Source organism: Meriones unguiculatus, chromosome 7 (genome assembly GCF_030254825.1).
Source record: "Meriones unguiculatus strain TT.TT164.6M chromosome 7, Bangor_MerUng_6.1, whole genome shotgun sequence".
NCBI lineage: Eukaryota > Metazoa > Chordata > Mammalia > Rodentia > Muridae > Meriones > Meriones unguiculatus.
Window position 1 is genome coordinate 85,638,039 of NC_083355.1, and position 22,447 is coordinate 85,660,485.

At 36.5% G+C, this 22,447-nt stretch overlaps 1 protein-coding gene across 5 annotated transcripts in view; it reads left to right on the forward strand.

Moving 5' to 3' along the window:
- Positions 1–22,238, forward strand: part of Pals1 (protein associated with LIN7 1, MAGUK p55 family member) — a 91,636-nt gene extending 69,398 nt beyond the window's left edge. For all 5 annotated transcript variants that reach the window (XM_021651167.2, XM_021651168.2, XM_060387742.1 and 2 more), the window contains 11 exons: positions 90–167; positions 489–635; positions 2,131–2,292; positions 3,657–3,734; positions 7,743–7,926; positions 9,263–9,334; positions 9,635–9,706; positions 11,495–11,662; positions 12,500–12,702; positions 13,907–14,017; positions 19,086–22,238. In XM_021651167.2, coding sequence (XP_021506842.1) covers positions 90–167; positions 489–635; positions 2,131–2,292; positions 3,657–3,734; positions 7,743–7,926; positions 9,263–9,334; positions 9,635–9,706; positions 11,495–11,662; positions 12,500–12,702; positions 13,907–14,017; positions 19,086–19,262 — 1,452 coding nt within the window. In that variant the 3' untranslated portion in view covers positions 19,263–22,238. The remainder of the gene's footprint in view (positions 1–89; positions 168–488; positions 636–2,130; positions 2,293–3,656; positions 3,735–7,742; positions 7,927–9,262; positions 9,335–9,634; positions 9,707–11,494; positions 11,663–12,499; positions 12,703–13,906; positions 14,018–19,085) is intronic.
- The last annotated feature ends 209 nt before the right edge of the window (positions 22,239–22,447 follow it).

Here is a 22,447-nt window from a genome sequence, read left to right on the forward strand (position 1 = left end):
ATACTGCCTTGCATAGATAGTGCTGCTAATTCCTATGAACCAAAGCAAAACAAAACAATACAAAAAACAAACTTTTTATTTTCCCTTAGGTACAAACTGTCTTAAAGCCAGTCCATCAGAAGGAAGGACAAGAATTAACTGCTTTATTGAATGCTCCACATATTCAGGTAGAAAGAAGAGAATATTATATGTTTCCAGTGTATATCTTTTTGGTTTTTAAATTGTAGTCTCCTAGAGTTAGAAGAGACCCAGTCATGCAGTTTGTAATGCTTTCTGCAAAGTAATCATTGCTGGGTTATACGTTTTTATATGTAAAACTATTGAAGTCATGTTTCTAAATAGATTATTTTAAAACTGGGCAAAAGTCTCTTACATGATTATCTGTGATGTTTTAGGCCTTTAAGGATTTGATCATCATACTACATGAGGAAACTATACAGAAATAAGTCATGTTCTTACTTAAAATACTGTGGGTTTCTTTGAAACAGGCACTTTTACTGGCCCATGATAAGGTTGCTGAGCAGGAAATGCAGCTAGAGCCCATTACAGATGAGAGAGTTTATGAAAGTGTTGGCCAGTATGGAGGAGAAACTGTAAAAATAGTTCGTATAGAAAAGGCTCGGGATATTCCATTGGTAAGTGTTCCCACGTCTGATTTGAGATTTTTTTTTTTCTATGCAAAGACCTTATATGCTGCACAATTATGTTCCTGGAGAGTTTTCTCTTCGTTGGCGTTCTAATATGCTCTTGCATATTTTTAACCCTTATTCAGTTGAAAAACTAATTTCGTTACCTTATCTCACTCATAATTTAATGAAAATAATAGCTTATGAAATATTTACTGAGGATCAAGAGAAAACTAATTTCCTTCCAACTTACTCTTTACAACAACAGTTAGAAAATCTGGTTGGGAGCTAGGTACATGGCTTAACTGGAATGTGCTTGGCACACAAGCATGAATGATCTGGAACTGCACCCCAGACCTATGGGAAAAGCCAGGCATGCTGGCATGCATCTGTATTTCTAGCTCTCTCCGCGACAGGCAGATTTCTCTGGAGCTTGCAGACTAGCTACCAGCCTCGCCAGGTCAGGCAGCTCCAGGTTAAGTCATTCTGCTCCAAATACAAGATGGAGGGTGATTGAGGACTTCTGTCACGCATATGCACACGTGTGTACACTTCACGCATGTAAACATGCGTATGCACTCACTAGATGATAGAGTAGTAAAAATATTTTTAAAAAGAATGTATAAGCAGTTTAAGTAACTAGTTTGTTCTAGGAGAATAAAAGGAAAAGTCATGACAATAATAGAGCAAATACTTAAGAAAATCAGGTGTTTTCAAAAGATGTTTATTATATATACATACATACAGATATATGTATGTATACATATCTGAGTGTGTGTATGTGCACCTCATGCATGCAGGTGCCTAGAGAGGAGGAAAGTGAGTTGGATATCCTTTTACAGGGGTTTGTGAGTTACAGGGGTTTGTGAGCCGCTAGTTTGGATGCTAGGAACAAAACCTAGGTCCTTTGCAGGAACAACAAGTGCTGTTTACCACTGAGCCCCAGAAAATATGTTTTGTCTTGTCTTACTTTTGTAGCTTTTGAGTATATGCTTTCCCACTGTTTTTCCAATTTGTATAATAAATATTAATATTTAATACATTTAGCTGTAGCTGTAATATTCAATACATTTAACTGTAGCTGTAATATTTAATATTTGCATATTAATCATATTGCCATTTATCCCTTAATTATATTTTGAATTTTAAGAGATTCTTTATAGTTAGGTACTGTGTTTATTAGTTATGTCTAGAGGTTTTCTGGCTGTTGGAATAGAAACTATGATTTTATGTCTTTAAACACTGAATACGTTTTTTTTCTGCTGTAATATGCCTCAGAAGTCCGTGTCTTTCAGAATTTTAATTGGTAAAGTATTTCTGAAGCAAAAATGTTTGGGGGTGAATATTTAGCTTTCATATACTTATAGTTGTTGATATAGCAATGTGAGTAAGTCTCAAGAAACATTGAAGGATAGTCTTATTAGATTTAAAAATAGAATTTAAAAATTAAATGCTTAACAAAAATTGCATTTTTATGTTGAAATTAGATGTTGGGTGTTTTTAGGGTGCCACAGTTCGTAATGAAATGGACTCGGTCATCATCAGCCGGATAGTGAAAGGAGGTGCCGCAGAGAAGAGTGGGCTCCTGCATGAAGGAGATGAAGTTCTGGAGATCAACGGCATTGAAATCCGGGGGAAAGATGTCAATGAGGTTTTTGACTTGTTGGTATGTTCAGACTGTCAAATCTTTGTAGAATAAAAACCTATTTTGTTATTATAAACTTAAAAGAGAGTATTTCAGAGCATTTTTAAAAATAGCTGGTGAATATGATAGTCTTCAGCCTAACTTTTATAGTATTTTTCAATTTTGTTATTTTATTTTTGGTTTGGGGCTTGTTTCTTTTTAATTACTTTGAACTTTATAACAATTTTCTTTTTAATTTTATAATTTTTAAAAGATGTGTTCTTATTTTATATGTGTATGAACATCTTATGCATGCCTGTTGAATTAAATTAAAGTTCAGTTTCTTATTCTCGCTAGCATTTGAACAAGATTTCTTGTGTAGTTAGTGGCTATTAATTGAGATAGCCACAGCACATTTCTGTTGAGCAAATTCTGATGGGCAGTGCTAGTATAATCAGGCATTCACCTCTAATTACCCTTTTGAACAAAAATTTTTAATTTATTTATTTTTTGCCCATGAGTGTTTCGTATGTGTGTGCTTCACGTACATGCCTGTATCTGAGAAAGTCAGAAAAGGGCATTGGGTCCCTTAGAAGTGGAGTCACATAAGCTTGTAAGCCACCATAATCCTAGCACTCAGGGAGGTAAAGGTAGGGTCGTTGTGAGTTCAAAGCCAGCCTCATCGTCTACAAAGCAAATCCAGGCTACACAGAGAAACCCTGTTTAAAAAAAAGGAAAGATAATGATTTTTAATCATATTATATACAACACTAATTATGGTTTTTCTTTTTCTTTTTGGAGACAAGGTCTGAAGTAAAACTCACTATGTCACTCAGACTGGCCTTTTTGATTAGTCTCCTCCACTGGCCTCATAAGTGCTGAGATCACGAGCACCGGCCAGTACTCACTGCTCCAAACCATATTCTGCATACTAATTCTATTCTAATTACTTAGCATCTGTTGTTGCAGTAGTATGTTTACTACCTGCTGAAATCTATTGTAAAAGCTACAAAATGCCCATGTCCCTATTTCCACCAAATCTCAGCTCATCGCTTCAGTAGAACAAAGTACCATTGGTCATCATTGGTCATCCCTTGTAGCCATTTTATTGTTGGCTGTTTTGGGTTGAACATTGTTTTCTGTTTTGTTAGTACCAAAAGTTGTGATTACTGTCGAGGCTGGATATATCATCTGAATACAGCTAGCACTGTACTGGGCAGTAACTACAAATCTAGCTATAGAGCACAATACAGAAACAGTAGGACAGAAAGACTGAATAAGGAAGGCATCTCAGAATGGAAATGTTTTCCTATAGGACTGAAGGCATTCTGGGATCATCTTGTTTAGGGAGTATTAAGCATAAGATCATGGAATGATTTTAAAGTAGTTCAACCTTTCTGTTACAGTCTGATATGCATGGTACTTTGACATTTGTTCTGATTCCTAGTCAACAGATCAAGCCTCCGCCTGCCAAAGAAACTGTAGTAAGTAATTTTTAAATATTTATTCATTGTTCTTGACTTCTGTCTCCTTTTCTGTATCAGAAACTTCACTGAATATAGTGTGTTCAAGTAAAAACAGAAAAATCAAATGATTTCATTTAAATAAGTATAAATATCAACATAAAAAATCTAGTAAGTGCTGGACTTTTTAAATATTTATTTATTTATTGTCCATACAATGTTCTGTCTGCAAGTATACCTGCATGCCAGAAGAGAACACCAGATCTCATTATAGATGGTTGTGAGCCCACCATGTGGTTGCTGGGAATTGAACTTGGGACCTCTGGAAGAGTGGCTCTTAACCTCTGAGCCATCCTTCCAGCCCCAACTCTGAACTTTTTAAAAGTAAAATATACAACATTTTTATTATTGATGGTTATATTCAGTTAAGTAAAGGAGAAGGGTACTTGAACAAATATGTATAACTCATTACTTTAGTGTGTTTTACATGTTAAGTATTTAACTCAGCTCTATTAAATGATAGACATGATTACTATACAACCCAGCAATTTCTGATAAGCATATATGCAAGAGAATTGGAAACATATATTCACAGAACAGCTTGTACATAAATATTTCTGCTGGTATTATTTGTAAGATCCAAAGAGTAAAAACAACTTAAAAATAGCCACCAGCAATAATTCAAAAATATATTATAGTTTGTCTCTCTGTACACTGAAATATTATCTGATGAGAAAACTAGTTGATAAAAAGGGATGAAGTTAGTACATGCTACAACATAGATGAGTTTTAAACACTTAGACTGTTCAGAAGACCTTTACTGTTTTACTTATATTCAATATCCAAACAACAGAAAATTATCAGTGGCTCCTTAGATGTGCTGTTCGGTAATTGGGAGAGAATGGGAATAGCCTCTCATCCGTATGGGGTGCAGGAGGGTTCAAATATTCTAACAACATCGATGGTAGTATACTAAAACCATGAACTGTGTAGCTTATGAATTACATCATAATGAGGCTTTAAGGTCTTAGATTGACATGGAAGTCTGAACTATTGACATGGAAGCCTGTTACTCTTTTTTTATTGTTGTTTTTGTTTAGTTACCATATCAAATAATGGTTTCATCATAACATTTTCATACACGTATAGCATTGTGCTTTGCTCACATCCACATCTGTTATTCTTCTTATAAAAATTTAACAATTTGAAAAAGACTGGTTTCATTTTTCTTCCATAGTTTATCACAGGTCTATTTTTATGTCGCTCTCTATGTTTTTTGTTTTTGTTTTTGTTTTTGTTTTTTGCATTTGTATGCATTTGTAACTTTTCTTCTGTTTACAATTCTTTATAAGAAGGGACATGAGGAAACAGACTTGGCCTCTGAATTCAGACAGCCTAATGGCTCTGTTCTTTTATATTCTCATTGTAAATGCTCCTAATAATCCATCCTTCCTAAGTACATGATTTTTGTCTTTTGAGAATGACTGTCAGAGGTTGAGGTATATTTATCAGCTTTTCTGTAGTTCATGCAGTCTGGAAGTATCTTTAACAAAAGTCATTTCTTTCACAGATATTAATTTATTTGTTGTTCGTTTGTTTACGAGATGCATATATATGGTGGTGAGAGAGTTCTCTTCTACAGTGTAGGTGTCAGGAATTGAACTCATGTCATCAGGTTTGGTGCAAGCACTTTTACCCACTGAGCTATTTTACTGGCCCTGTTAAAGTTTTAGATAAAATTATCATGCTTTGTCAATACTTGTTGCGTCTCAGTTGATGATTTATTTTGTTGTTTTCAGCAAATGCAAAATCAGAGTACTGAAGTAATTAATTTAGCACAGGTTTTCTTTATTTTGGGATTTGGGGGACAGAATCTCACTATGTAGTCTTCGCTGTCCTGGAACTCGCTCTGTAGAGCAGTTGCCTAAAACTCACGGAGATATGCCTGCCTCTGTCTATGCCTCAAGTGCTGACATTAAAGCCATGAAAACCATGCGTGGCACTTGTTTTCTTTTTTATAATCATAAGAATGAAATGACCATCTAGGCGTGGTGGCTCATAACTATAATCCTAGCATTTCAGAAGCTGAGGTCGAAGAATCACTGTGAGTCGGCTCACAACCGACTATAATGAGATCTGGTGCCCTCTTCTAGTGTGCAGGCACATATGCGGGAAGAATATTGTATAAATAATAAACAAGTAAATCTTCTAAAAAACAAAAACAAGAGTCCAGCCTTTCGTATATGTCTGTGTCTGGTGCTCTAGCAATACACTTTGAGGAACAGTGATGGGTATTGCTTTCAGACAGTGATTTAATAAAATCAGCCGGACAAATCACCCAGTTGGGTAGACCTAAAAAGCCTGTTAGAGCAATTCCTATGACTTGTAGTAAGGCTTAAATTTTTACTTTTTAGGATTACAAGGTTTAGAAACATACTCATACAAAAGGTAGCAATTGAAATAGATTTTGGAAGCATTTTTCATGTAAGTTCCTAAAACACAGTTCTGGATCATACTATTTTTCTTATATCAGAGTTAATAATTTATATGTATGTTCTTTTTAAGCATTATCCCAACAGTGTTTTGATTCCCTTCTATCCCACAGAACTTTCTAAAATTCATGTTGATACTAAGTGTTCAAGGTTTTAATCAAATGTCTATTTTCATATCAATATTAGAAGGTCCCATCCAGGTGTGATGGCACATGCCTTTAATCCCAGTTCTTAGGAGGCAGAGTCAGACAGGTCTCTGTGAGTTCCAGGCCAATGTGGTCTACAAAGGGAGTCTAGGACAACCAGGGCTACACAGAGAACCTCTGTCTTAAAAAAAAGAAGAAGGTTCCCTGCCAACCAGGGAGCATGCATGGACGCCTAACTATAGGAGCAGGAGCTCTCTGATGCTGTTGCCTTACTTTAGAACCCTTTCACCCTACTGTGTTGCCTCTTACTAGCCTCAATAGAAGATGCTCCTAGTTTTACTGCAACTTGATATTCCAGGGCCCTTAATATCCATAGGAGGCCTCCCCTTTTCTGAAGAAAAAGGGAGGAAGAGTGTATGAGTGAGGAGATGGGGGCAAAAAGACTGGGAGAAGAGGGAGAGGAAATTATGGTCGGGGTGTAAAAAGAAAGAATAATAGAAGGTTCCCTAGAGAACTCTCTTAGATAAGCAAAATCCCATTTTCAAATTGGACAAAGTATCTTTACCATATTTGTAAACACCACCCAGTTAATGAACCAGAATGTCACCAGCATCTAAAATCTCCACCTCTTATCTCTTTTAGCCACTGCTCACCTCGAGTCCACCCCACACTCAGTGTAAACATTGTCCTCATTTCTAGAAACATCAGTTCCTTCATATTTTATTTTCTATAAATGTGTTGCATAGTTTGGGATCAAATGCAAAAAGGATATTTCCCCCAGTTGATCATTCTGATTTAGATAATTTAGCAATGTGGAACATGCTAATTACATGCACTTTTAAAAGAAACACTGAGTGATTAAGACACAGCTACATGGTCATGAAGTCAGTTGGCTATGACAGCCCCATGGAAACTGACATTGCTTGCATGGGACCTGTGACAGGATTCTACCTTTTCTTGTAGTGGGGGCTTCAATTCCCAGCACCCACATGGCAGCTCATAGCTTTCTGTAACTCCATCCCTCATCCATATATACAAACAGTCATAGCTTAGAAGTTTCTAAACTTCAGTTGAGAAGTTTCCTGCCCTAGTGGGGATCACTGATGTCGCAGTCAGACTATTTTTAAGTCTTACCTTACCTTTGAGGCACTTTTGTACCCCAGTTTGTTAGCTGCTAACAGTAACCCAGCTTGAACATTCATCTACTTCTTTGTAGTGTACAGTGATGTCAGCAGATGAGCTTAAGCAAATCCTACCCTAAAGTGCTATTCCCTAACTAAATGCCCTTTCAGTTCATTTCTCTGCACTGCTATAGCACCTAACTTGTATTTGTGTTGGATATTCCTCATTTTATTATTATTGCTCCTATTTTTAACCCTTTTTTGTTTCAGATCCATGTAAAAGCTCATTTTGACTATGACCCCTCAGATGACCCTTATGTTCCATGTCGAGAGTTAGGTCTGTCTTTTCAAAAAGGAGATATACTTCATGTGATCAGTCAAGAAGATCCAAACTGGTGGCAGGCATATAGAGAGGGGGACGAAGACAATCAGCCACTAGCTGGACTTGTTCCAGGTAAGAGACAGGATTGAAAGCATATAAAGGACTGAGGGCACAGCCCAGTGGTAGACTAACATGTCCTTAGCAGTGAAGAAGGCTGAAATCAAAATCTGCAGCATCTCCTCCTCTAATTTATGTTAAGGCAGAGATATGAAAAAAGGAAGGTTGGTTACTTTAAAACCATTTTACATTAAAATCTTAATCCATGAGGGGCTGGAAAGATGGCTCAGTAGTTAAGAACACTGGCTGCTCTTCCAGAGGACCCAGGTTCAATTCCCAGCACCCACATGGCAGCTCATAGCTTTCTGTAACTCCATCCCTCATCCATGTATACAAACAGTCAAAACTCCAATAGACAGAAAATGAAAATAGATAAATCATTTACCAGGGATGGTTATGCACACCTTTAAATCTCAGCACTTAGGAATCAAAGACAAGTGATGCTCAGTGAGTTAAAGGGCAGCCTGGTCTACAGAGTAAGTTCCAGGACAGCTAGAGCTGCATAATAAGACCCCTGTCTCAAAAAAACTAAAAAATAAATAAATAAATGAACTCATAATCTGTTAGGAAAATGGATTTTTGTATTTTGTGTTTTGTAAAACACACAAAAAATGTATTTTGTATTTATTTTTATCATTGGTAACAAAGTAGAAATGAAATTATCACATCCATAAAAAAGAAAAATTATGAAAGTAAATGCAAATGCGTATGCTGAATGGTGACTTGGAATCAGAAAATGATGAATGCCTGCTTACTGCTTTCAAAGTTTTTGTGTAGAATTGATGTGTTTGAGACAGTCCTCAGTGACCAGAACCATGAAAACATCTTAGCATAGTACTTTGTATATAGTAATGCTTATTGAAAACTTTTTAAAAGTTGGGTTATTAAAATTTCAGATATTAGTTTATTATTTATCTTTATAATTGATAAATAACACATATGATTAGCTTGATAAGCAGGCTCAAAACAAACTTTTGCAGGCTTGGACTGAAAAGATGACTCAGCGATTAAAATTGCATAGTGCTCTTTCAAAGGACCCAATTTGGTTCCCAGTATCTTTATTGCACACATCCCCCCCACACACACACACACACATACACATAATTAAAAATAAACCTTCTTTTTAAAAAGGGCATTTGTAGGCTATGTATCTTAGCTGGAATTATTCTTGTGTTAGCAGAAAGGTTTGGAAGGCAGTGTGAAAAATTACTTCCATTGTTTTCTCTTTGATTAAAAGTATTTTTACCCTTTTATCTTAAATAAATAAAAGATATCTTAAATTAAATAATTTATTTAATCTTAAATAAATTAAATAAATAATTTTTACTGTTCTTTCTCTTTGGATTTTTAGGGAAAAGCTTTCAGCAGCAAAGGGAAGCCATGAAGCAAACTATAGAAGAAGATAAGGAGCCAGAAAAATCAGGTTAGACACTTGTATTTGTTATTAGTAAAAGCAAGAGTCTTTGGGTTTTCATCTGGAACCATGTGGAATACATACACTACAACTATCAAGAAGGAAAAGTATATGTATTGAAGGAGTAATAAGAGGCAAGACTTGTTATCTTTCCATGAAAATATTGGACATCTGTCCACAGTGTGTAATTAATATAAAATAATAATTAAAACATAGTTTTCAACAGTGTAATAAATGTTAAATCTTAAATCAATTTGAAATAGCATTGTTTAAGGAAATAAATGCAGTATTTATGTTTTTGATCAACAGGAAAACTATGGTGTGCAAAGAAGAATAAAAAGAAGAGGAAAAAGGTTTTATATAATGCCAATAAAAATGATGGTAAGTTCAAATCTCAAGTATAATAAGAATTGTTTTATAGTGTCTGTAATTGTTTCCTGTAAGTTTTAAGTTTTTTTTTTTTTTAAGTTTTTTATATTGCAGCTAACATTTTGCCTGATGGGACACCTAGCACCTAACCTAAGTTCAGCCATCACTACCACTTGTAATTTTGTGTAAACTCAGTCTTATTTTCTGGATTCATTACATCCTTGGTTGGTCTTCATTGTATTTAAATTTCTTAGTCCTGCTTTGGTCCACATTACAAAAGCCAGATAATAAGTCAGAAGCACTCCTTTTTAAAAATATGAAATATGAAGCATTTTTGTGCAGCATAAAATAACAAAGAAAATTTTATAGATTATTAGATGTTTGTTTGTTTGTTGGCACAGGGTTTCTCTGTGCAGCCTGGCTGTCCTGAAACTTACTCTGTAGACCAGGCTGACCTCAAACACAGAGATCCCCTGCCCCTGTCTCCCAGAGTGCTGGGATCAAAGGCATGTCCCTCCACCACCACCAGGCTAAGTGGTTAGATGCTCTGTAGAATGCTGAATCTAAAATTCAATCAGCTTTAATAATTACTTTCTAGAACAGGCTTGGCACATTATGTAACTACAGAGATTCAACATGTTTTTAATCTTACTGGCCAAAGCTGTGATTATTCTTTCTTTATAGTACATTGCAGATCTAAGTCTGGGTATGAACCCTGTTTTATTTTCTTTCCTTTCTGCCTCCAGTCCTGATCTCTCTTTTTACTGACAATTGAACCCAGGCCCTCATGCTTGTGAGGCAAGTGTTCTCTTGCAGAGCCACATCCCAGCACTTCTTATTTCATTTCTTGAAACAGACCCAAATTGATCAGTCCAGCTCTGAGAGCTCCTATACTGTAGGATACTTGGCAAATCTGAAGCCCTTAGATGTGGAATTGAGTAAGTGTGGAAATCAGAATGCTACCAGTGTGATTGTATACATTAGAAGAAGCTCAGAATAAAGCAAATGGCTTTGATAAAGGAAGCATTTGTCATTGCTGCTTAAAGTACCAGCTGTGCTTCATGGCAGTAAACTGTGCTTTCACCTCACAGTAAAGTCATTGAGGTTGCAGACTAATATATCCAAGTTCAGATATTGAATTTTCTATTCGAATTGTTACAGCTAACTGAACAGTTGAGTTAGAATTTTAAAAAGTATAGTCTGAGCTCCAGCTCTGTGCTGGGCACTAGTAAGACTAAAAAGGTTCCCTCCCTCATAGAGCTTACTGGTTCCTTTTCCTAGGGCATGCCAGGCTGTTAATTGTTCTGACTCATAGCTTTGGCTTTATCTGAATCCTGAACTTTTAGGAATGTTACTCCGCTCCTTGTATGTAGTTTGCATACAAGTATGACTTATTTTAAAGTCATACTTACTAGAGCAAATCATTCTAGCACTCATACACTGTATGCAAATGTTTACCCATTCTGCTCTCCATTATATCTGATCCTAAAAATAACCCTATTATGAGGAGTCCTTATGAAAATGATACATATTAACATAAGCTTATCCTCTGGCAGTCTCCTCTGTTATAGTAATCATTGTAAACTAGTTATTTTTTAAGTTAGGCAGGGTGGCTTTAACACCTGTAATCCCAGCACTTGGGAGGCTGAGGCAGGAGGATCACTCTAGTTTGAGGCTGGCCTTGCCTACAGAGCAAGCTCCTACCTCAAAAGCAACACACAACACCAATAGAACTTTAAAGTATATCTTTATTGATAGGACAATTATATCTGTAAGTCTTAACTCTTTCTTTTCCCAAAGATTACGACAATGAAGAGATCTTAACATATGAGGAAATGTCGCTTTACCATCAGCCAGCAAATAGGAAAAGACCTATTATCTTGATTGGCCCACAGAACTGTGGCCAGAATGAACTGCGTCAGAGACTCATGAACAAAGAAAAAGACCGCTTTGCATCTGCAGTTCCTCGTAAGTTTGGACACATTCCCATTTTCCTGTGCTTTTCTCAGAATCTTAACTAAACAGGAACATGTTCATTTTATTGAAAAGTGCTATCAGTGGCAGGAAGTTGATTTAACCAAACCTATTGGCAAATTTTTTTAAAAGTAGTACTTGAGAAACTTAAATTTTTTTTTCTAATTGCATGGTACTAAGGGATTTTCTAAATGAATTTTAATTTAGTCCTCTTTCCCTATTGCAAAGAAAACCCAATTCCTTATTCTTTAAACTGACGTTGAAGATAGAAACTTAGAAGTAATTTCTGAAAACAACTTTAAGATTACATAGTACCTCCTATACTAGAAATAAACTTTAAGGAAAGATGATTTAGCAGTGTTTTACAGTATACCATAAGATGGATCAAAGTAACTAAGGTTAACTATTAAAACAACATAGACAATTTTTGTTTATGTTTTTGTAGGAACAGTACTAAACACACAGGCCCTTAACATTTCCTCAATTCATTGTTTAATAATTTTATAATTTTTATAAAATAAAAATTCTTCCTGGGTTGATGGATTATTTTCCTTCACACTGATCCATATTTTACTATTGTTGTTGTTTTATAGGTTTATTTTCTTTTATTTGTGTGTATGTTGTGGGAGCAGTGCGCACATACTAGTACACTTGCCTGTGAAGATGGCTCCATGTGCGCTGGAGCTGGAGTCACAGGTGGCTGTAGGCTGTAATCTGTGAGTGTTAGGAACTGAACACACATCTCTGGAAAGGCCAGTACATGTTCCTAACCACTGATCCATCCCTCCATTCCATTGTGTATATTATTTGTGTCTGGTTTTGTTTGCTTAGACACAACACGGAACAGGCGAGACCACGAAGTGGCTGGTAGAGACTACCACTTTGTTTCCCGGCAAGCATTTGAAGCAGACATTGCAGCTGGCAAGTTCATTGAACATGGTGAATTTGAGAAAAATTTGTATGGAACCAGCATAGATTCTGTACGACAAGTAATCAACTCTGGCAAAATATGTCTTTTAAGTCTTCGTACACAGGTAAAACTAGAACTGTTTTTTAGAATATTAAACTTGGAGGACATATTTTGTAAAGTAGTCTAGCAAAAATCTGTGTTTAGTCCAAGAATGACACAAATTATTTAAGTTCCCTTGCAATTTTCCATTCACTTTGTAAAATCAAATATATAGCTAATTCTCTTTCACTTTCAACATGCATATATTTTTGAACTTAAAGTGCAGTAAACTCTGGCACTGACTGTACTTGAAGTCTCCAGAATATATCTCTTCTGATCTGAGAAAAATTAGAAAATTTGGAGGTTATCCTTAGGTTTAAAAGGCCAGTGTTTTCAGTGGCTCACAAGTGTCACAGTGAAGGCTCAGTGTTTTCTGAGTAATAAAACTTGCATTCACCTATTTCACAGAGTAAGCCAAACAAAACTACTAGCCAGTACTTCTTAGATTTTTATTTTAAAAGAATTGTTCTTGCTATAGAAAGTTTTGCTTTTTATAAATGATTCAACTTTAACATAGAACTTTGATGAATGTAGCTGGGTCTGTGGCTAATACCAACTCAAGCCACAAAATCAGTGGGCATTAAGTAGAATGCTCAGGCTCTAGAACTTGAATCTAAAATGGCTTCCTAAAATAATGATTGGGTTTTGGTTTGTTTGTTATGGGGGTTTGAGTTTGGGTTTGTAGAGGGCAGAGACACTAGGTGCTTTTTCAACCATAAACATTTTATTTAACAAAACTTTTTTATTTAATTCTTTCTTCATATAGGAAAAGGCATGTCTGTGTAATCACGTGAGAGTACTTCAGTTTGAGCATGCACAGCAATGCAATGATAGGACAGTGTTAGTTCACAGGTCTTAGTGCATACAGTCTGCTTTTTCTGGGCATATTTGGCCTGTATAAAAGTTTTTCTCTCTGGTTTTGCTTTTTAGCAACTTCCTGGATTCTAATTCCTTAAAAATTAATTTTATTGTGGTTGTCATAATCCATGTTATTTATTGTCAGGCAGTTATAATCCCTTCAATGTCTTTTTATGTCTCTTTCAGTATCTAGAATACTAGGTTAAGATAATATGTCAATTTATATTTACATACTTTTGCAGTGAATGAAGATACTATCAAAATATGAATTATTTATGAAATGCCTAGAAACATAGACACCTTAACAATATATATTATTGAGAAGTAGTTCCATGATAGGAGTTCTTTTTAAAAACAAAATATCTTTACAGTCCTTGAAGGCCCTCCGGAATTCAGATTTGAAACCATATATCATCTTCATTGCACCACCTTCACAAGAGAGACTTCGGGCATTATTAGCAAAAGAAGGCAAGAATCCAAAGGTAAATTTGTCACAGTGCTGTATACTGATCCTCCCAGAGACTGCCCTTGCCTATCTGGAGCCGAGAAGCTGTGTCAGCATCAGCTATCAAGCTGATTATTCTTTCTATATCATTTGCCCCTAAACTGCCATAGCTACAGCTGGCTCAACCATGGCAGCTCTCCAAATCAGAGGGCTGTCTTGTCCTCCCCACACATTTCTCACTGCTAACCCCAAACCTGTGAGTTCTTTAAAACTGCTTTAATCTCCATACAAGTCTGACATTTCCAAGGTGATTATATAGCTAGCTGCCTCCTTCCTGTTCCAAAAGTCTCAGCAAAACTTTTCTCATTAGCTGTTCCACATTTGCAAGGATCCAGAACTGAGTGCTTTCTTCATCCAAACCTCGATTTGTTTTCCTTTTCTTCATTTTTGCACGATCTGGAACAGAAAGGAAAAAAATTATTTTAGACGTTTGCTGAATGTGTTGAAGTCACATTGAAGTTATGTGTGGTTTTCCTTTGCATCTTCCTGAAGAATAATGAAAACTTTTTCATGTGGACATTAGAGCATATTCTTCTGTAAAGGCCTCAAGCCTTGGGTTGGTTTTGTATTCATTGGCATTATTTTGTATTGTATATGTATGTGTACACTTGTGTAGGTGTACATGTGTGCCATTATGTGAATGTCAAAGTCAGAGGTCAACTTTGTGGCATGGGTTCCAGGAATTGAACTTAGATCACTAGGCTTGCATGGCAAGCTCTTCTACCCACTGAGCTATACTGGTAGCCCCTTTGCACATGTATTTATTGCTGTTACTTTCTCCAGATCTCTGTTCTTTTTTTATTTATTCTGGTTCTTTCTTTGTTTTTGAGATGAGTTTCAGTAGCCTGAAACTTACTATGTAGATCAGGGTGGCCTTGTACTCATAGAGACCCACCTATTTGTGCCTCATGGGTGTTGGGGTTAAAGGCACACACTACGAGCTCTCTCTCCCTTACTACTTCTTTTGATGGTGAAAAATAAGTTTTTATTTGGTTTGTTTGGGTTTGGATTTAAGACAGGATCTTGCTCTGTAGCTCAGGATGATATGAAACTGTCAGTACTTCTGCCTTCCTCCGCCTCCCAAGTACTGGGAGGATAGCCAGCTGCCAGAAGTGTTTCATATAGTTCAGTTTTTCATCTTATGGTTCATGATTTGTATGCATGTCTAAAAACTTTATAAAGATCCTATCCTGCGTTTTCTTCTTAAGTATTTCTAGTTTTAGCTTGTGTGTTTTAGGTAAATTAATCATGGTCTTAGTGTGGTGTGACAGGGTAGTTTTATTTTTGTTTTGAAGTAACGTAGGTATCAAATTGTTTTAGCAGTCTTTATTGAGAAGTTTGTCTTTTCTGTGTTCTTTGGCACAGTACATACAGTTTGTATGTATGTGGGATGCATGACTATACATGTGCCACAACACACATGTTGAGGTCAGAGGACAACCTTGTGGAGTTGATTCTCTTTCCTGCCTTTAAATGGGTTCTGGGTAGGTAAGCTCATTTACCTGCTGAGTCACTGTGTTAGCACTTTTATTTCTGGATTTTAATCTGTACTTATACTGATTCCATACTGTTTTGATTCCTATAACTTATTACATCTTGAAAAACAGACAATAAAGAATGAAGTACCAATGCAAAATTCAACAAGGGGAAAATTTAAAAACATTGTGTTAAATGAAAAAAAAAACTCAGACTCAATAGACCACAAGTTATATATGATTCCATATATATGGGATGTCCAGAACAGATAAGTCTACGGATTTATGACATAAATTAGTAATGGCTACTAGCTTATAAATATTTTAAGGTGGTATCTTCAATCACTGTTCTATTGTTATGAAAAGATACCATGACCAAGACAACTTAATACATTTATTTGGGAGCTTGGTTGCAGTGTCAGAGGTTGAGTCCATGACCGGTGGGGAGCATGGCAGACAGGCATGGTACTGGAACAGTAACTGAAAGCTTACATTAGAGGCACACAGAGACGAGGACTGGTGTGGGTTTCTGAAACCTCAAAGCACAGTCCCAGTGGCACACCTCCTCCAACAAGGCCACACCTCTTAATCCTTCCGAAATTAGTTCTTCCAGCTGGGGACCAAGCATTCAAAAATAGGAGCCTATGGGGCCATTTTCATGCAAGCTGCCACTGGTGCAGATGAAAACTTTTGAAATTGATTATGGCATTAATTGCAGAACTCTAAAACCACACTAAAAACTTTTAACTTAGAAAAATTGTATGGTATATAAACTATATCACAAGAAAACTATTAACTTTTTCCCAAGGTAGGGGAAAATCTCATCAGGCTTTTCTGTAGAAATTGAGTAATTGTTTAGAAGCTGATACCAAGCTTGAACAAAATTACCAAAACCCTTTAGAGAACCTGAGAGAGCATCTGTCTTTTATCTTTCCTATTGAAATCACTTCTCCTTCATTTTGACTTTAATTCACACATGCTCTAACTTCTGAAAATGAAACCTTCCATAATTTTTAAGCCTCTCCTCTTTTCAAAAATGTAGGCATTTGTCATAATTTCCTTGTATGCAATTTGTTATCTGCACCCATAAATTTTGATGTAAATTTTTCATTATTTTGTTAGAATATTTTCTTTTTGTTGTAATTTTTATCTTTAGAAATATGTTAATTTTCACCTATTTGGTGATTTTAAAGAATTCACTGATTTACAGTTATCAGAAAATAAATATGTCTCAAGAAATGTCAATATTTTGAAGTTTGTTGAATTTTATTTTATGGCCCGTCATGCACTGTGAATGTCCATGCACAGCTGTAAAAGTGTGTGCTCTGCACCTGCTGGCTAGAGGGTGGCATATACAGTTGCCTTTTTATTCCACTTACATTTGTATGTGCAGTGTTATTTCTTACAGTACTTTATCACATGATATAACTAGTAGGTAAACACAAACCTTACTAAATGTGTTATTTACTCAGTGTAAAGTGTAAACCATCAGTAAACTTCTTACTCTCAATTTTGGAATTTGTCTTGGATTTTGGGAAAGTGACTTGAGAATAGATTGTGAAAAATGATGGACATCAGTTTTTGGCAAGAAGTTAATTTTTCAGTTCATGAAATTTTTACGTAAAACATTTTAGCTGAGTCATGGATTATAATTTGAAGGCGAGATTCACATAGATATAAGGTATTAACTGAATGATATAAGCCATTTGTCACAGATGAGATAAAGTTTTAAATTTGCTAACATCTAGCCAAGTGTGGTGGCTGGAAGCGGAGGCAGGGAGGTCTTTGTGATTTTGAGGCCAACCTGGTCGACAAAGTGAGGCCAGTACAGGCAAGGCTACACAGAGAAAACCTGTCTTGAAAAAAAATAATAAACAAAACAAAAAATGTTTACTAACAACTAATCTCCACCTTTGGGTAGACAGGTTTCAGCAAAACTGCCATAGTGCTGATATAAGGATAAGGGGTCTGCTGTGAACAAAAGATCTTCTGCATCAATCACAGCACTTCAAAATGAAGGTTAGGTAGCTGTGGAAGAAACTGCCCCAGGAGAAGCTAGAGTCATTAGGCTTTTACTATACTTTCCTGTTAAAGCTGAGTGGAAGTCATTTTGTGGTATCAACATAGTGATGTGTGACTTTAATTCTGAGATATTTGGTCTGAAGTTTAATTAGCCGTCTTGATTGGCAAGGGTGATTTGGGGTAGTTTGCATTTCTTGGCTGTGGACTGATGACTGTAAGGTTCTGGATAATTTTTGCACATAGCCTTGCCACTGGCTTTTCTCCACTAAGCATCATTTCCTTTACTCCATATTTTAAAGTAGCCTCGTCTATATTATTTCCCAGTCTGTAGTGGGATACTCTTTTGCATCTTAAACTGCCTTTGTAGGGCCAAGCTTGACAGTGCACACCTTAGGAGATAAAGATAGGCAGATCGCTGAGTGATATCAGCCTTGTTTACATAGAGAGTTCTAGGACAGCCAGTGTCATATAGAGAAACACTGCTTGAGGGAGCAGAGAAAACGAAGAAAATTTTAAAAAATCAATCAAACTGTCCTTAGTAGAGCCCAGTGTGGCGGTATATACTTGTAATCCCAGCACTACAAGTAGGAAAGCCAAGAATTCTAGACCAGCCTGGATACATAGACAGGGAGGGGGAAGGGACTTTGTACATTGAAAACCGTTTTACAATGTACTAACGTGAATAAATCCCCCAGTATGTTACTAAATCTTGGACTGATGTTAGATTTCCTTAGAAAAGATAAACCAATGTGTTAACCCTTTTCTTTTCCCATAATTTTAATTCTGCCTAAATTTTCAGCACACAGAAGGCAATTCTGTTGTTTTTGAAACATGGTCTCACTGTATAGCCTTGAATAGCCTGGAACTATGTGTACTGAGCTATCCTCAAACTCATAGAGATCCACCTGCCTCTGCATCCTGAGTGCTGAAATGAAGGGTATGCACCACCAGGGCCAGCAGAAGCAAATGTTCTTGTAAAGAATATTTTAGAGGCACTTATTCTAATCAGAAAGTTGGACTCCTTACACAAGATATTACTTTTATTTTTTTAAGATTTATTCGTTTTTATGTGTATGGATGTTTCACCATACACATATGTCTGCACCACCAGGAGGTCAAAAAGGACTCTCAGATCCCTTGGAACAAAAATTACCAGTGGTTGGGAACTACTATGTGGGTGTTGAGAACAAACCTGGGTCATCTGCAAAAACAAGTAGTGTTCTCAAGTGCTGAGCCATCTCTCCAGCCCTATGTTGCAGCCCTATGTTAGATAGATTCTGAGGCTCTAAAAATGGAAAAGTTTTCAGGAAAGTCTTAACTAATCACCCATGTTCTTCAAGCATAGAGATAAAATGTTAATACATGAAAACAAAAGGTGCTATAAACCAGTATTCAAACAGGATTTCTAGAGATGCTGATGCTAAGATGTCCCAAGAGAAGGGTTAGGAAGGAGCACTAGAATCTGCCACAGAGGAAAGCCATGTAGTAACCCTCCAGACGCATTCTGTATCCTGTGTGACCTCACAGTCTTTATTTTTTTCTCTGCAGCCTGAAGAGTTAAGGGAGATCATTGAGAAGACTAGAGAGATGGAACAGAACAATGGCCACTACTTTGACACTGCAATTGTGAATTCAGATCTTGATAAAGCCTGCCAGGAATTGCTTAGGCTCATTAACAAACTGGATACTGAACCTCAGTGGGTGCCATCTACTTGGCTAAGGTGAAAGAAATGCCTGTTTTATTCTGTGTCATCATGTTGGACTTTATTTGGCAAACCGTCAACAGGAAGATGGCCTCAATGCTGAGAATAAGGTAGAAGGCAGTAAAATAAGCTGCTGACCTGTTAATAGATCTCTTGAACTAGTGAGAAAGGTCCCTTAGGCAGTTTGTACACAACAATCTTACTTCCTGTGCATGGCTTTAGGGGCCTTTGGCTTGTTTGGAGATTTAAAAACGGAAACTTTCTTCAGAGCATTTCTGATTCATCCTGATAAAACCTTTTGTGTTCACCTTTTCCTCTTGGTCAAATGCCTATGAAAAAACAAGTATGTATATACATAAATCCAGTGTCTCACATAGTTATAAATATTAACATTATTTAACACTTAACTTAAATGACGTCGTGGGATTACTGGGAGAAAGGGCTGTGCTTCTGTGCAGTGGGAATAACAGTATTTTCCTAAACAAACTAGTTAGTTATCAGAAATACTTCTATTAAAGAGGAAAAGAAAAAAGTGCCACTTTGGAGTGACTTTTTAAGTTTAAATTTGTTGTCTTTTCATTCTGAAAAACATTCCATCAAAAATACCAGCTTTGCTGGGCGTAGCAGTGCATGCCTTTAATCCCAGCATTAGGGAGGCAGAGGCAGGCAGGTCTCTGAGTTCAAGGCCAGTCTGGTCCACAGAGCAGGTTCTAGGACAGCAGGTCTACACAGTGAAACCCTGTTTCAAAAAAGAAATAGAACCAGCTTTATTTGCTTAGACTTTGTGGATGAGTAGCCAGTAGTGTAGCTATAAGTATATAAAAGAAGCTGACATTTTTAAAGATAGAATTTTCTGAATTATTTTACTAAATTGTGATTTGATGGCCTTGATTCTTTGCTGTGATACAAGTGTTCATATAAACCATGTTGACCATTAAAATATTTTCCTTGTGATGCAAATAGTTTTTATATCAGTGGAAGGACATAACACATTTGACAGTTTCTGCATTTTTATATCTGAGCACATAATTATGTCTATGACTGTGCTGTGTATGTAGGTAGGTATTAAACTGGAAATCTGCTGTACTGTATACTAATAATTAAATAGGATAATAAATAGTTGTGTTCAGCCTTGGAATAAAATTTTATACATACCTGCACACTGAGGAAATACCATGAAAACTGACTTTTAGATGAGAAGGAAGACCTAAGTCATTGAGCATTTTAGAAAAGGACATCGGAGGACAGTACTATTAAGCATGTTTTTGTCCTAACAAGGTCTTTCTTGTGACCGGAATACAACAGCTTGCTAAATCTTAAATGTTGACACTAATGGGATTTTTGTACTGTCTCTATAGCTTTAGCTTTAAAAATCAGTGTCTACATATCCGCATGGAAAGTTAACTTGTACTCTTCTCAAGCCTTTAAGGAAAGTGTCACGTGACAACCAACCTCAAATGTGAATGTCTTGCTTTTATGTAGCTACAGCATTTCATGTTCCCAAAGCTAAACACTGGAATGATACTGACTTGTCACTTAGCACAAGCAGTTGTTAATGTCTTGTTAGTGCCGTTTATGTCTGATTTCGCTTCTAGATAATCTCATTGGAACAAATATAGAGTTTGTGATGTCTTTATGTTCAATTTTGCATGGCTTTTGTAGTTGGCTGGCAGGTGTGTCTATTAGAAATATTTTCAGAATAATTTTCCTTAGGAATAAAGAAACATTCTTGAGGGAAGGAATGCTGTAACAGCGTCAAGTTTGAACACTCCCAGTTTACAGCAGGGAAAAAAATGCAAGGTCCACACCCTTGTCAACATTGAAGGACACTTAAAAGAGTGAAATCTTTTCAGTTTTTCAGTGTTTTTTCTCCTCAGGAATGAGTCTATGGTCAGTAGAGCTTTGCAGTCTGCATACAGACTGCTGAGACTGGTACACAACTGTACCTCTAGCAGTAACCCTGGCAGGAAAATCTAGAGTTCAAGACTGGCTTGAGTTACCTGAGACTCCGTCTCAAAAAGAGGGGAAGGGGAGGTTGGATGGATGGATGAATATTGGATTTGAGTGAAGTTTTAAGAACATGTCAATGCCACTGGTGACAGTAGTGCTACCAAGACTCGCACACATGATTTTCACAGGCAGACCCTGTACTTAGGCACAGGCCATGCCACCACACATATTTCTAGACTGAGATTCTCAAGGTAAGATCTTTGCTTGTAAGTAGTAATAGAATATATATCCTGAACTTTTGTAAATCCTAGTGGTTCTAAATGTACTAATGCTCAACAGAGTCCCTAAACACAGTTAAACTATGCTAACTTAAAAAAAAAAAAAAAGCCTTGTTATGCATGTCATTATACAGTCATTAGGGCCAATTCAATCTCCTATCCCTCTGTGCTTCTGATTGGAACTGCAGTGCCAGGGAAATCCTAGCCAGTTAGAGAAATGATACTGTGGTTGGCTGGGAACATAGCTCAGTTGGTAGAGTTGGTAGTTGCCTAGCATGCACAAAGCCCTGGCTAGATCCCCAGCAGTGCAGAAAAGCAGCATCAGGCATGGCTCAGCACTTGGAAAGTGGAAGCAGAAGGCTCAGCAGCTCAAGGTTACTGTTAGCTACATCAGACCCTGTCTTAAAACAAAGCATATGGTACCAGCTAATAAATCCAAACAAGGAAGTACCTTCATTTCTTAGTGTTCATACATCAGAACTAATAAGATGTTAGTATTCAACTGGTCCAGATTAGCTTTTTATGAAAATCTAGTGTATGGATTATTTTCCTTCCCTCATGGCCCAGGAGTAAATATTAATAAGGAATGATTTGAATGTAATTTTTGTGAATGTGTGGAAAGTATAAACCAGGGATTAATGAAGGTTGTCACTGACATTGTTGTTGATCTCCCTTTGTACTGTCTTATTTCAGCACTCGTTATTTTGAGATGTCATACTGCACAATGTATTGTAAAAATAAAAAGTAAAACTATATTTCATATTGTAAAAGCCACTGGATATTCCTTTTGTTATAGTTATATCCAAGGTGTGTACACATACAGACTACTCCCCTTCAAGGGTTTGTCAGAAGCAGTATCGGAATCTCTGAGTGGAAATCAAATTATAGTGTAATTGCCATGGGATGTCCTTTATTGGTTCTTTTGGGTTGGGGTTTGTTTTTTTATTTTTTGTTTTTGGTGTTTGTGTGTGTGTTGAGA